This window comes from Cricetulus griseus (genome assembly GCF_003668045.3).
Source record: "Cricetulus griseus strain 17A/GY chromosome 1 unlocalized genomic scaffold, alternate assembly CriGri-PICRH-1.0 chr1_1, whole genome shotgun sequence".
Taxonomy (NCBI): domain Eukaryota; kingdom Metazoa; phylum Chordata; class Mammalia; order Rodentia; family Cricetidae; genus Cricetulus; species Cricetulus griseus.
The window spans coordinates 9,258,427-9,273,372 of NW_023276807.1; the positions used below are offsets into that span (position 1 = coordinate 9,258,427).

The 14,946-nt window shown below is 43.3% G+C and overlaps 1 protein-coding gene and 1 long non-coding RNA gene across 2 annotated transcripts in view; one reads left to right on the forward strand and one right to left on the reverse strand.

The window, feature by feature from the left end:
- On the reverse strand, window positions 1–9,027 carry Pdcl3 (phosducin like 3). Its single transcript, XM_027386796.2, has 6 exons — window positions 8,788–9,027; window positions 6,293–6,425; window positions 5,053–5,143; window positions 4,664–4,807; window positions 3,501–3,709; window positions 1–514 (listed from the first exon to the last, which is right to left on the reverse strand). The coding sequence occupies exons 1-6, from the start codon at window positions 8,791–8,793 to the stop codon at window positions 372–374; spliced, it is 726 nt and encodes a 241-aa protein (XP_027242597.1). The 5' UTR covers window positions 8,794–9,027; the 3' UTR covers window positions 1–371.
- Window positions 8,938–14,946, forward strand: part of LOC103159936 — a 26,862-nt gene continuing 20,853 nt past the window's right edge. Inside the window, exon 1 of the long non-coding RNA XR_004772411.1 lies at window positions 8,938–9,174. This is a non-coding gene — a long non-coding RNA (uncharacterized LOC103159936). The remainder of the gene's footprint in view (window positions 9,175–14,946) is intronic.

Consider the following 14,946-nt stretch of genomic DNA (forward strand, 5'->3'; position numbering starts at 1 on the left):
TTTTTGCAGTTATTTTTCAAATAGTTTATTTTATTCACATTATTTTTTTAAAAACTTCCATATTCCTTTCTACACAGTTGCAGGTCAAAAAGTACTAAACAATTTCATGATTTGCTGAAATACAGGTAGGAAAACACATATTTGACATAAAGCTTGTTTAAATTTTTCTTAAAGAGACATTATTAATTTAAAGAGTTCCAAGGAATTAAATAAAATTTTTGGCCATGATTATTTCTGAAATGTATAAAATTTAAATAATTATAAAAAGGTTAGAAACCAAAATATGATAAATTTTTGTTTCTTCCTCCTTATTGAAAATCCAGACAATATGTCATATCAAGACAGTTCAAAAATTTACAGTGGCTGCTATCTTAGTCGTCCTCAGAATCACTGTCCCTTCTCATGGGAACAGAGCCTCGCACTGAGGACAGTAATCTGTCTTCGATGGGCTTCTTGGGGTTCTCCTCCAGGTCAGTCTTGATTGCCCCTGACTCAGACAGTTTCCACTCCAACTCTGTGTGACAAAGAAAGAGCAAATTGAATAAGATACCAGATCCCCTCAATGGGGTCCCTACCCAAAACCCATCAAGACATTTTTAATTTTTCCTGAGAGGGTTCAAAAGAAAACACGTCAAAATTTGGTGACCACTTTAGTGCCATAGTTTTAAAGTACCAAAAAGAGAAAGGAGAAAAAAAATTTAAACTTTTAGGAAGGAAAACTAAAAACTGTTCAAGTGTTGACCAAATGAAATACTATATAAACTGGAACCTGCCTGAAAATTACAGTAAGATACAAAGAACAATATGTCACAATGCTGGAGTCTCAGCTTAGACATTTCCATGAAGCATTTAGAGGAAACACCTCCACGGTGTGAAATCTAATTTTAATTAATAAAAGGAAAATTTTAGCTTCATGTCCAATATCCTATCCATTCAACTCAAAGCATTTGTGCAATCCAATAGATAGATAGATAGATAGATAGATAGATAGATAGATAGATAGATAATACAAAGTAAAGACTAGGTGCCCAAGAACAAGTTCCTGTATTTTAAATTCCACTCTTACACTCAGTGAAACGCCACATGGTGGGAGACCTTAGGAGCAAAATTAAGTGACATCAAACATCCCAGGTAGCTTGCCTTTCTTAATCAAATACTCCCACTACAACTGACAGCTCGTTTTAGCTTATCAAACTAAAAGTCCTCTATGAAGCAGGGTTTGAGTGGTGGTTGCCAGGGGCTGGAGATAAAACGAGGTCAAATGGCAAAAATCCTTCCAATGTAAGATGGAAAAGCTTTGGGGGCCTAAAAGGCAACATGATGATCACAGTTAAAAATGAACTACATACATGAGCCATGCTTAGAAAGTAGATAATACTGTCACCAATGACAGAGTGTGTGAGTGAGGTGACAACTTAGCTCAACTAATTGCGATCTTGTACTCCTTAATACTTGACTTTTTTTTGTTTTTTTTCTTTTTAAAGAGCCACACCTCAGTAATGCCAGGGGCAGTGTGCACCACCAAGATGATCATGTACCTGAGTATTTTTAGTTCCAGGTATTATAGTTGAATGCTGTGAAAACAGGTTCTTTAAAAGGAAAAAATAAGGTTTCTGATTCTTGACTCAAGAATGGATTTCTTTATATGTACACAAATGCACATGTTCACTTAACATTCCTAGTTTCTCACAGTCATTATATATACAGATGTACTAACCCTCAAATAAGAACTTTTCTGGAAATAAACACAGTAGCAGCAATTGTAAGTTACGATAACCGCCCGTCCGAGTTAGGGCCCAAATTAATACACAGAAACTTGTATTAGGTTCAAATGCTGCTTGGCCAATGACTAGGATTCCCATCTGTTAGCTTAGTCTTAATTATCATAAATCTATATATTTTATAAGACTTATCTTATCGCACGCCTTATTGGTGTCCCTCCTTGCCGGTGGATCACATGGCGCCGCTGGAGGAGCCGAAGGGGAAAAAGGACACTTCCTGTTTCTCCTTGCTTAAATATGAGTCTCCTTGCAATGTCACTTCCTGCCTGGATCACCACTTCTCTACTACATTTCCCAGAATCCTCTTTGACTCCTAGTCCCGTCTAACTTGCTGCCTTATTGGCCAAACAGAACTTTATTCAACAATCAATAAGATAAACATACACAGAAGCACATTCCCCTTCAACTGTACACCAGTAGTTAAGACCTGCTAGTTTGCTAGTTAGATCTGGTGGACCTCACCAAAACTGCTAGTTAGACCTAGCATGCCTCACCAGATCTGCTAGTTACCCAAAGTGGTCTCACCAGAACTGATATTGGCCTCGGTGGTCCCTACCGAGTCTAGACATTTAAGAGAGACTAATGTCTTTCTCACAAGACTACACTGGCTCTTAAGAAAGTGGGTGGCAGCTGGCCGTGGTGGCACAAGCCATTTTAATCCCAGAAGCTGGGAGGCAAAGGCAGGCAGATCTTTGTGAATTCAAGTCCAGCCTGGTCAACAGAGAGTTCCAGTACAGCCAGGCAGCCAAGGCTACACAGAGAAACAAATAGGATGTCACCACAGGGTAAGCTTAACACTATTTCTCAGTCAGTCTCACACATCCTCCTTTGGTGTGCGCCCTTCCTTCTCCACAAGCATACAACACAACATGGAAGCCAACAGAAGTCAGTGACATGCCTTTGACTTCCCAGACTTCAGAATTAGGAGTCACAGTAAACCCCCTTCAGGTGTTTTTGGCTTTCATAAAAGAAAATGGACTAAGGCATAACCTCATCTCACAGTATAATCACAAGAGGACAAAATCAGGTATGTATTAATTTGTAATATCATATGCCTCAGCACTGGAATAAAACTGGCATGTCTCATGTACATGCCCATGTCTGTACTTTTCCAGGATGAATAACTGAGTGTTAAAGTATATAAAACCATGTATATATAAAAAAAAGTATATAAACCAAGTATATAAAAAGTATATTTTTGAAGAGAAGCAAAGCAGTTGAATAGATTACATTTCAATGAGATAAAGAATTTCACCTGACAAAGGTGCCTCTAACCTCAGATTCTGTCACGAGTCATATATATGTTAATACCACCATGGGTAGCAGGTATAAAGGAATAAAAAAAAAAATCCTTCCAAAGTTAAGAGATAGCATTAAATGAAATTTAAAATTAAAAACTACTGGGAGTCAACTAAGACTACAGAGAAATGCAAACACACATATAAGCAAGTGCCATTAACATGTAAGCTAAGTTAAAAGCAAAAACTATGATCTTAAGCTACACCTGAAAACAAAATATTCAGCTAGATGAGTGAAATACATTTGATGTTAATATAAAGTAAACAGCAGAGTCAGCTCACTGCTCCTGGGGACTCTGCCATACAGAGACAGAGGTAAACTGGACAAACCATGACCCCTAATTGGGAAACTGGCACTCCCTGTAAGGGAGTATCCATGCCCAGCTCTCACAACACCCTCAAGTAGTCAAGAGCCCCTCACCGTCTCTCGTCAGGTTCATGCCACTGAACACCAGAGGACCAATGAACTGTGCCTTGATATCACCATCCAGATACACGAATACTGTGGGCAGATTCCTGTCGGGGTAATTGGGTATGCAGGTCGTGGAGATGGCTTTGACAAACTTCACGTCAGGAAACTTCCTGGCGAGTCCACTCAAGTGCTGGTTTATCAAGGAACAGAGGGGAATCCTGGAAGACAGGAAGGGAACACAGTGCAGCTGTGAGCTGTGAGTAGACAGGACAGAGCCCTGTGGACCTTCTACTGACATAGAAACCTCGGGTTTCCCAGGGTGTTTTCTATCTCAGGATGAATCCACATTTCTAATAAACAAACAAACAAACAACTAAATAAATAAATCCACTCTAGTGTGTTCAGGGAAAGTGAACAACTCCAAATCCAAATTCAATTTAATTTAACAGTAACTCTAAGAAAACAGCTTTGATGGTTTTGAAAACTGCCATACCTTCCTGTAAGGGTCATTTAGAACACCCTGAAGAGAACACAGGATGTGTGTCAAATAGGCCAGAAAGCACTCCCTGCCTTTAAGTGATTTCTAAACAAGCACTCCGTGTACAGGTGAAGGACAAGCCTGTGTGGCAAGGGAACACAGGCGGCCACAGCATCTCTCAGCAGTTATCTCAAGGCCGCCCTGGCCATCTGCAAGTCATCAGTTTCATAGACCATCATAGACTCCTCTACAGGGAAGGGTAACTTGATTGGGTTTTTTTGCCTTCTTTGTTTTTTAAGATATATGTCTTGCAACGTAACCCACACTGTCCTTGAACCTGCTATGTAGCACAGGCTAGTCTTGAACTCTGTCACAGTCCTCCAGCTTCAGCTTCTCATGCTGGGAGTGCTAGTGTGTACTACTGCACTTGGCACAATTCTTTTTTAAGTCTTTGCTCTACACTTTTAATAGACACCATTATTCACAAATAGTAATTTAAAAGTCTTAAAATGAAAACTAAGCACTAAGGTTTAACGGGTCAAATAGCCACAAAAAAACACAGAACATATGTGCAGGTTAAAAAGAAAAAGAAAAACAAAAAACATAAAACCAAGAACTTCCATATAGGTTAAGCCCATACAGATTCAAGAGAATGTCAACCCAACACTTTACAGACCACATAGGGATGGCTCACCCTTGTTTGTACAGGTGTAAGATCACCCACAAGCCCTCGCCGGCTTTGGTAACTTCTTGAACATAATCCTTCCCTGAGATCTCTAAAACGTCTCCAAATTTGTTCTTCAGCTGAGTTGCTTTCCACTCAGCCAGCCTTTGCTGCCTGCACAACAGAAAGAACACACTTAAATTACACAGACGAACACTTGTGCGCACACAGGCATGCACGCACATCTTTCAGAGGAAAAATAATTCCCCGTGACTGGGCTGATTGATTTGCCTCATGGTAGAAATCTAAGACCAGTTTGTTGAAATGTGTAATACTGTTCAAGTCCTGTCCCGATGTTCAAAGGACACACATTTCAGTAGCACACAAACCGCCATGCAGTCCCTGCGGTTGGCACTAACCGGTACATCTCGATAGCTCGTTCGTCCTCCTCGTTGAACTCATCCTCATTCTCTTCCAGCTCCTCCAAAGTCATATCTTCATATGTTTTCACTGAATTTAGTTCCATTGACAGAAGCATAACAATTAAAAGATGAACAAGCAAACATCTTAGTGCCTTTGCTTTTCTCCTGTGCGTGTGCCCACAACTCCTGGAGGCCCAGTCCACTGACGCAAAAACCAAGGTACTGTTTAAAAAGACAGCTGCCACTGTCCTTCTCACAGTCACATTACTCGATGACAAGTTTCCCAGGTTTGTGAAACAAGAGTCTCGTCTGCCTGAAGCTGCCTGCTCTGGTCTCCGGGGACACCCTCATGGGCAGGATGTCCTAACACTTCTCATGCCACCTATATTGTATATTACATTGGCAAACTGTCTTGCGCTATGTGAGTTCCCATGTTTTTTCTCTAATTGTTTCCTCCATGGCCCTTTGTCTGGAATGGGTTGGTCCCCTTAAGTCTATGTCCTTGAGAACAGCGGGGAGGTGAACTGTTTCCCACAGGTGTCACTATCCATTATTCCACAATACCCAAGTGTTGCTGTAGGAAAGAGAATCTGCAGGTTCAGCCATGGGAAGCTCAGCCATGAAGAGAGTACTTACTACTCTTCCAAAGGGCCCAAGTTCAACTTCCAGTACCCATGTCAGGGTGCTCACCGCTGCTTGCCCTGAAACCCACTCTGTACACCAGGATGCCCTCAAACTCAGACATCTGCCTGCCTCTACTTCCCAAGTACTGGGATTAAAGCCATGTGTCACTACTAACTGGTTCTGTAAGCCTTCTTTACCTGTGCCAATAGCACCCCTACCCCTCGGACTGCCCAAGCCTGGCAGGCTTCCTTGCCTTTTCTCTGCCATACAACAGTGGGATCCATTAGCAAATTCTGCTGGCCCTCCTTCAATATATGCCCATCCTCTCCTCCACCACGACAGCAGTCCAAGACAATGGTGTGTCTTTGGCATTGTCCAAAGTAGCTCAGCACAGGAAGTCATGTGCTCACGTGACAGGCAAGGACTGTGGGCTGCAGGGTGGGTCACTCTCTGCTCTGCAGATCACCATCTAGCCACCACTCACTATGTTGATACCAGTGCCCCAGCTCTGCCTCTTGGCTCTTGCCCAGAAGGTCATTCTACTGTAGCAGTTGGTGGCTTGTTTCCAAAGCCAGACAGACACAGCACAAAGGAAGATATCAAGCAAGCTCACCCACTGACTGCTGGAGGAGTTGCTGCTCCTCCTTCTCTGCTTCCTCCTTTTCCAGTTCCTTCAGGCTTTCTTTCGGGGGCAGAATGCCCTTTTTGCGTAAGATGTCATTCCACTCGGTGTCTGCATTGGGGTCCTGGAACAGTAAAGACAAGTACATGGTGAGGGCAAAGTCCAGAAGAACAGATGTAATGTGGGGTAAAGTGACAAATGGGAAAGGTGGTGAACAAGGAAGAATTCAGGCTAAATCACTCTATGGCCTACTCCTGAGAGCATCAAAAGATCGATTGCCCCGGTTGTAGTCTCCCTGAGGAGTCAGCTTTGGAGTAAAACTCAGGAAATGATGGGCAGATTGGCATCAATACTGAAACAAAGACTTTGACCTATCTCTCTTTAATATTTTTAGTCATAATTTAGACAGATTTTATTTAAAACTATAATAAGTTTCTACTTAAGCAGACAAGACTGTAGGGCATTTTCTTAATTAGTGATTGATGGGGGAGGGCCCAGCCCTCTGTGGGTGGTGCCATCCCTAGGCTGGTGGTCCTGGGTTCCATAAGAAAGCAGGCTGAGCAAGCCATGGAGAGCAAGCCAGTAAGTAGCACCCATCCATGGCCTCTAAATCGGCCCCTGCCTCCAGATTCCTGTCCTGTTTAAGTTCCTGACCTGACTTCCTTCAGTGATGGACTATGACATGGAAGTGTAAGCTTAAAAAACCCTTTCCTCCCCCTAGTTGCTTTTGGTCAATGGGATTTCATCACAGCAATAGTAACCCTGACTAAGACACTGACTTACACTGTTGCAAACCTGCTTATCCCTTCCTCTGTTTCTAAAGGGGGGGGGGTTACATTTACCTGTTCTCCTTTCTTGAGAAGTGACCATCACCAACACCTGCTAGTCTTAATCAGAAGCCTGAAAACTTCAGCTTCAGTAAAAAGACCACCCAGAGATGACCACAAGACTATGACAACGCCTAAACCTATATAAACCTCTCTAAACAATAGGCTACAGCTACACACTAATTAAGGAAGTTTTACCTTTATCTCTGAGTGCTGAAAATTTCTCTTTTAAGGGAGCTGAGCTCCCCTCCCCTAACAAGAGGAAATGGAGACAAAATAACATTTCAGGCAGAGGGACCAGGAAATGCAAAAGACCAAAAAGCAAAGACACTGCAACATTGTGAGCTTCTGTCTTGAGAAGCTGCAGCAGACTTGGGGAGGAGCAGGATAGGCTGACAGATTTCTCCAAAGAATAAATCTTTAGTCTAAAGAATAAACCTGGAGAGCAGCCCCTCCCCCAGTCACACATGATGGGTCATGTTTATTAAACACTAAATGTTAGGCACTACCCTTTAGCTGAACCAACTCTGACCTCCCAAGTGTAGGTGAGGTGAGGCTCAGAAAGACACTGCCATCTCTGGTCATACCACCCTGAACCTATCCTAACTTCTCTGGTGTCAGAAGCTAAGCAGGATCGGGCCTGATCAGTACTTGGATGGGAGTCGATACCGCAACGAGTAAGTTAGCCAAACTGACTAGGATCAAAGTGGTCTCAGACCTGGAACTCAGATGCCCAATTATTCTGGGGTGGCACGAGTTGGCAGAACACTGATACCAGGGATCAGAACTTGGTTCATTATATGAACTCAAGGAAGGACCGTAGGACAACCAGGCTCCAGTCTCACTTCTGTGTCACAATCCGGCTGAGACAGAGCAAGGCGGTCAGAGAAGGTGAAGAGTGACGTTTTTAAGTGGGGACCTGAAGAATCGACAATGCAGAGGCGCCCAGAGCAGTTCCTGAATTTTCTCTGTACTTTCCAGGGGTTGTGGCGGCTTGTATATATGGCCACTCCCTCCAGTCCCCAATGCCGGAGCCCACAACAGTTTGCCCCATCTACCATCCATCCAGACTCTTCAGAATTCTTAAGCACAGCCACATAGAAGGGCTGAGTCCTTGGACAGTGGCAAATGTGGCTGTCACAGATTTTTGCTCTTAGAGGCTATTCCTTTGGAGTTTCTAGCACTTTTTTTGGACTTTTGTCAAATGCTATCAGCAAATTCCAGTTCAAACCAAAAACCAAAAACCAAAAACCCACAAGTTCTGGTTTTCTTCATTTTAGAAATTAACACTAGTAGTTGGCCCTAGGGCTCAGCTCTGGAAACCAGGAAGCACCCCAACGAAACATCAGCGTTGGGTAAAGTCAATTCTGGATGGCAGAAGAGTTGAGGCCTTCATCAGACCTGGAGGAGGACGACCCAGTGTCAGGGGCCCCCCAAAGGACACAGATTTGCTGGGCAGGGCACACGCAAGCAGGAGCACCCAGCCTGAGTCTGGCGAGACTACATCCGCCCTCTCGCAGTGCGCCTGCGCACGCTTCTTACGCGGCCTCGCCGCAGTCTGCCGAAGTGGATAATTCGTATAGACCTGGTTCCAGCTCGGGCGCGAACCCACCAAACCAAACGACCTTAGCCTTGGGGTTCCGATCAGAACACACTCACCTGCATCTTGCCTTCAATCACTCGGACCAGCTCTAGGCGTCCCAGGGTCCCCCCCCCCGAATCCTCTCCGCGCAGGCGCAGCCCCGCCTCTGCCCCACCCCGTCCTTCGCCCCGCCCCCAGGAGCCGGCTGGGTGAAGCCAAGAGGAAGTGAGGGCTTGGAGTCTGCGCCAGGACTTCAGGGAACCGGTGCGACAACTGAGTGAAAGACAGGACGCGCTCCGGCGGGTGGGACTACGGGGTTGACGTCACCCAGGGCTGATCCCAGGCACTACCTTGTTAGGGAAAGTGTCTGGTGAATGGGGGCTGGCCTGAGGAGGTGCTCATAGGTCCTGCAATTTCCAGGCAGCCAACCCGAGCCTGTCTAGACGACTCTTCTCTGCCGACTGGTGAGAAACAGACTTGACTTTTTCTGTGATCCGATGCTCGAATTAAAAATGACACTGGCCACCCGGAAGTCACCCGCCGTCTTTTCTGTGTTGGATGAGGTGAATTGCCCATAAGTTGTTTACTGAAAGCATATTCTAGCCTATATCCGCGGATATAGCGGTAACCAGTGGGTTCCATGGCCTATTCACTCCTTACAAAAAGAAAAGACGAGCGTGAACGCCAGAGCTGTGTGCCAATGAACAAAAACACTGGCGGCAGGCTCCAGGGCCTGTCCATATCATTCCAAACTGGAGTTGAGTGAACTAGTCTTCCCCTAGTGTTAAAAGATGCACCCTACACATCTGGACGGACTTGCAGCCTCAAGCTTCAAGAAGGCCCTAAGGACACCACGAGGCTCCCTACTTTAGCTATGGTTTTTAATTACCCAAGAGTCTTTAAAACTGCAGCTCACATCTGTAATCGCAATACTCAGGAGACTAAGGCTAGAGGATCACTGAATTCGAGGCCAGCCAGGGCTAGAGAGTGATTCCCTGTCTACCAACAAACAAACCTGCAGCTTCCTACCCTGGGACTTTATTTCCAGGCAACTTAAATCTCTGGAGCTGGGGACTCGGAACTGATATTCTTTCATATTTCCAGGGATGGTGTAGAGTTCCCTAAGAATAAGGTGCTTTAGTTTAATGATTTAGAAAATCCTAAAGTTTCACCCAGCTCTTTCCAACCGGGTTATGGGCCTGCTCAAGTGTTTGTTAATTTGTCTATCTGCAAAACGTTATGAATGAATTGCCCTTGTTTTCACTCCAAACTCAGTTTTGGATTGTTTAGCCTGGTGGTAGATTTGATCTTATGCTTCTCTCCATCCTGTACAGTCTGCTTCAGGCCATGGTGTTCTATCACAGCAACAGAAATCTCAACTATGATACATGAAAACAAAAAAGAACCACACATATGCCCAATAGCAACAATACCCCGAATTCATTCATTTCCCATAGAGCCGCCCCCACCAAAGATAGACTGAATATCATTCAGAATGTATTTCTATAATTTACATTTTTCTTTTTTTTGAGTAAAGCTTTGGAATGGCTTTTACTAGATTTCCCTTCACTCTCCTTATTTCTGCAAGTGTGTATGAAAAAGGCCAAGTTCTCATAAAAAATATTTTGATGTGTATATGTGTGGCATGTATGTGTATGTAAATCACATGTGTGAGTAAATGTGTGTGTACAAGTATGCAGAGGCCTGAAGTCCACCTTGAGTGTTTTTCTTGATAGCTTTCTGCTTTATTAATTTAAAAAGATCTTCCACTGGACCCAGAGCTCCCCAGTGCTGGCTAGCCCTGGAAATCTCATGTCTCTGCTTCCCTGCTGGGATGGCATGGGTTGTTATGACTGTCTAGCTTTTATGTGGGTTCTGGGGATATAAACTCTGATGCACAGGCTTGCAAGATAAGAGATTTATCTACTGAACCATCTCCCCAGCTCTTTCTTGATGTTTTGCACACATATCCTCATGGTAGAGGTGGAAGTCTTGGGGCTGGCCCGCCTACCCTTCCAAGCAGTGCCCAGATATTTTCCTTTTTTCTGGGGTGGCTATTTATAAGTCCCTATAAATGATAAATGAAGCAGCCATCCCCTCTTATAACAGGACTGACCCTAACAGGACCAGGTGTTTTTTGTTTGTTTGTTTGTTTTCCAGGGGCCAGTTTGCTAAGACCTCTGCCCCATATTACCCCATCATCCTATGTTGACTCATGCCTGGCTTCAGTCAGACCCTCAGGAAGTATGTCCAGTCTGGTAGCCAATCAGGGTCCTAGCCGGCCACAAGCAGGAACTGATTTTGTTTTCTTCAGTCAGACAGAACCCGAACACTGCAACCACAGTTGCTGACCAGATGTCATGAGCCAATCATAAAATTATTTCTGTACCAGTAAGGGTTTATAACCAATTACTTCAAAGTACACTTAACCACAGCTGGAATTCACTTAATCTTGCTTAAAAGGAGCCTTTGAGCTTCTCTTGGGTTTCCATCTTGCTACTTTGTCAGATGGTTTGGTCCCTGCATGCTGGAATTTTTGCTCTCTTGGTGATTGCATAAGTGTCTGGTAGTCTTTTATGGGGTTTCTTATGGACCCTAATGGGAAGGAAGAGAGAGAGAGAGAGAGGCAGAGAGAGAGACGCAGACACAGACACAGACACAGACACAGACACAGACACAGACACAGACACAGACCACAGAGAGATCCTGAAGTGATACATAGTGTGTTGACTTATTAGCAGGAAAATTCTCCATCCAGCTTAGGGAACCCATAGGAATGGAACTCAGTTATCTCACAAGGACTTTCCTGTGATTTGTGATTACATAGGGTATTATCTTTAGCTTACAATAGCAGTTCTCTGTGTGAAATATCTGGTAATTATGCCCCTTCCAAAACCTACTTGAAAAGCTGCTACAGCTAGCATTGGGGTCCAGTAATTTCGAGTCTTAGCTTTCGGGAGTCCAAGTATAGAATGATTCTGCTCACCCATGGCTCCTCCTCCTTCTGAGGAAAGCAGAGGAGTTGACTCACACAGAATGCTGAATTCAAAAGGCCAGTCCGATCCAAGACTGACATAAAGTGGTTCTGTATGTAGAGGTCCACCTGAGTGGCAGTGGTTACAAGAGCATTAAAATGCAGGTTCTTGAAATGAACTATCATTAAAGGTGGGATTCTCACTGAACTGAACTGGAATCCAGTTGTAGAGAAGAATGAGTGAAGAGCAAAGGGGTCAACACCAGGCTGGTGAAACCCACAGAAACAACTGACCTGAACAACGGGGAGCTCTTGGTCCCCAGACTAATAGCTGGGAAACCAGCATGGGACTGATCCAGACCCCAGGAACATGGGTTTCAGTAAGGAGACCTTGGAAATCTAAGGGACCTCCTGTAGTAGTTCAGTACTTATCTCTAGCATAGATGTGTACTTTGAGAGCCCATTCCACATAGAGGGATACTCCCTGAGCCAAGACACACGGGGGTGGGCCTAGGCCCTATCCCAAAGGATATGATAGACTCTGGTGACCCCCTATGGAAGGCCTCCCCTGGGGAGCAGAAAGGATATGTGATAGATAGGGTATTAGTTAGGTGGGGGTGGTAGAGGAGGAGGAGAGGGAGTGGGAACAGGGATTGACATGTAAAACAATCTTGTTTCTAATAAAAATAAAAAAGGTGGGATTCTATGGCTGTTGCCAAATAACCTGGAACTCCACGACCAAACATGATTTGCATTTGCTAGTTAGGCAGCCATTGTCTCAAGACTCCTTTGTGTATGGTTTCCCAGTCAGTGAAAAACCAACTCCTCTTCCACGTCTCATTGTCTCTCATCTCTGATTATTTGTCTTAAAAGAGCAAAAAAAAAAAAAAAAAAAAAAAAAACATGATCTGTGTTGCTGTAGATGGCTGCACACTGCCTGCCTCTATCCATTTAGAGTCTAAAGGAATTCAAAATCATTAATGGTGGCAGTGGGCGATGACTAGTTGTTAAGAGGGTGTCTGCAGTGAAAACGTTTGGGAGTTTAGGAACCGTGGGGACTACTGAATACAAAAAGGCAAATACTGTGAAAGAAATATCTACGGGAAAGTGTCAGCAGCCCACGATCACAGAAAGAGCTATTTTCCCAGAAGGCTGACTGGCTGTTAGAATTCAGCAGTAATTTCCTAGGGCGAAGGAACAAAATGAAAAGATCATACAACTTTTGATTTTAAGAATAGCTTTAACAGTTTCGTAAGGAGTGATTCACAGCTTCATTTTATATGCTAAAATTGCTAGTTCTGGGACATCTGGTTCTACAGGTCCGAATAAAGCTCAACCATGTGCTCTTTGGATAACTACGTCAGTCAATTATAATATTGGTGGCCTTTGGGCACCACTTGGTTTAACTGTAGAGAAAATAGTCATGAAAACCATCTTAAGCATTTTTTGTACCATTCTATAAATGTCACACAGAAAAAAATAAAGTTAAGTACAATTAGGTAATGTAGGGTCTTTGCCAACCAAACATTGAAAATATTCAAAAATGAACTATGTTGGTACTGAACATACATAAACATCTTGCTATTAGTCCCTAAATCTACTTAGTAATTACTAATTACTTACTTACTTTACATTAGGGGGTTTTAAGTAACCTAGAAGTTGGTAACAGCTGTGGTAGACCTGACCAAGTTTTTGGAAGGATTGTGGAAGGATTTTAGAACTTTGGGCCAGAAAAAGACTTTGAGTGTTGAGAGCTAAGTGGAGCCTGGGAGATAGGAATGTTGAGAGTAGAGCAGGAGATGGAGGCCTGGCTTGTGAAGTTTCAGGAGAAAGTTGATTGATTCTTTTGCTATTTTGAGTTAAGATTCTGCCATTCTGGTCAGCTGGGATGGTAAAGTCAGCCATGATCAACAAGAGCCTAGCACCATTGAAGTGAAACTTTTACTTCACTGGGACAATTGATGCTGGTTAGTTGGAGCTAAGAAACTAGTAGTGGTTAAGAAGAGACCAGCATCACTGAGGTGAAATCTTCTGGGAAGTGTTTCCCCAGAGTCAGCACACAGAAGCTGTGTTCCAGAGGGGGCCAAGGTTGTTCCTTGTGCTGGCAGCCAAATTTGGTAGTTGACAAGCGGCCAGTTGTGCTGGCTAGGTTTATGTCAATTTGACAAACTATAGTAATCTGAGAGGAGGAACTCTTGTTTGAGAAAATGCCTCCATAATATCTGGCTGTGAGGCATTTTTAAAATTAGTGATTAATGGGGGAGGGTCAAGGCCATTGTGGGTGGTGCCATCCCTGGGACTGTAGTCCTGCGTTCTATAAATCAGACTGACCAAGCCATGTGAGCAAGCCAGTAAGCAGCTCCCCTCCATGGCCTCTGCATCAGCTCCTGCCTCCGAGATCCTGCTGTGTTTGAGTTCCTGACCTGACTTCCTTTGGTGATGAACAGCCATATGAAAATTCAAGCCAGATAAACTTCTTCCTCTCCAACTTGCTTTTTTGGTCATGGTGCTTCATTGCAGCAATAGCAACCCTAAGACATTAGAGATGCCGGAAATATATAGTATAAACTGAGGGAGAGATGAAGAAGTTAATTTACCAGGTAAATGGGAGCTAAAAATGTGAGCAGCCATGGCAATTTTAATAACTGATGAAGTAGGCACAAACTGAAAGTTATTTTGAAGTGATAAAGCTGGTGTTAAACTTTCAAGAAAATACATATTTACCAAATGTAAAACAAAACAAAATAAAAAAACTCCAACAAAATTTGGAGTTCCCAGTTTCATAAGCATCAATGGGCATAAAAGGAAGATATGTCCTGATATTATAATAGCCTGTGCCTCCAGTTCCCCACTTCCAGCAATCAATGGGTTATCTAGACTACAAATCAATAAAGGAAGTTTTAACTTAATCTGCACCTTAGACCAAATGGACTGAACAGACATTTACAGGACATTTCAGCTAACAGCTGGAGAATAAATTCTTCTTAAGAGCCCATGGAACCCTCTCTTCTAAAATAAATCACATTTTGGGCTATTGATAAACACTTAACAAACATAAAGAATTAAAACAATTTACTGTATCTCACCAGATAATAACAGAAGAAGACATTAAAAATTGATAAGAGAAAAACATAAAATAATACTAGAAAATGGAGAGTGATCAATATACCCTTGAATGACTAGCAGGGCTCTAAGGAAATTGGAGAGGAAATTAAAATTTTCCTAGAATTAATTGAAAATTAATGCAAATACAATGTGTCAG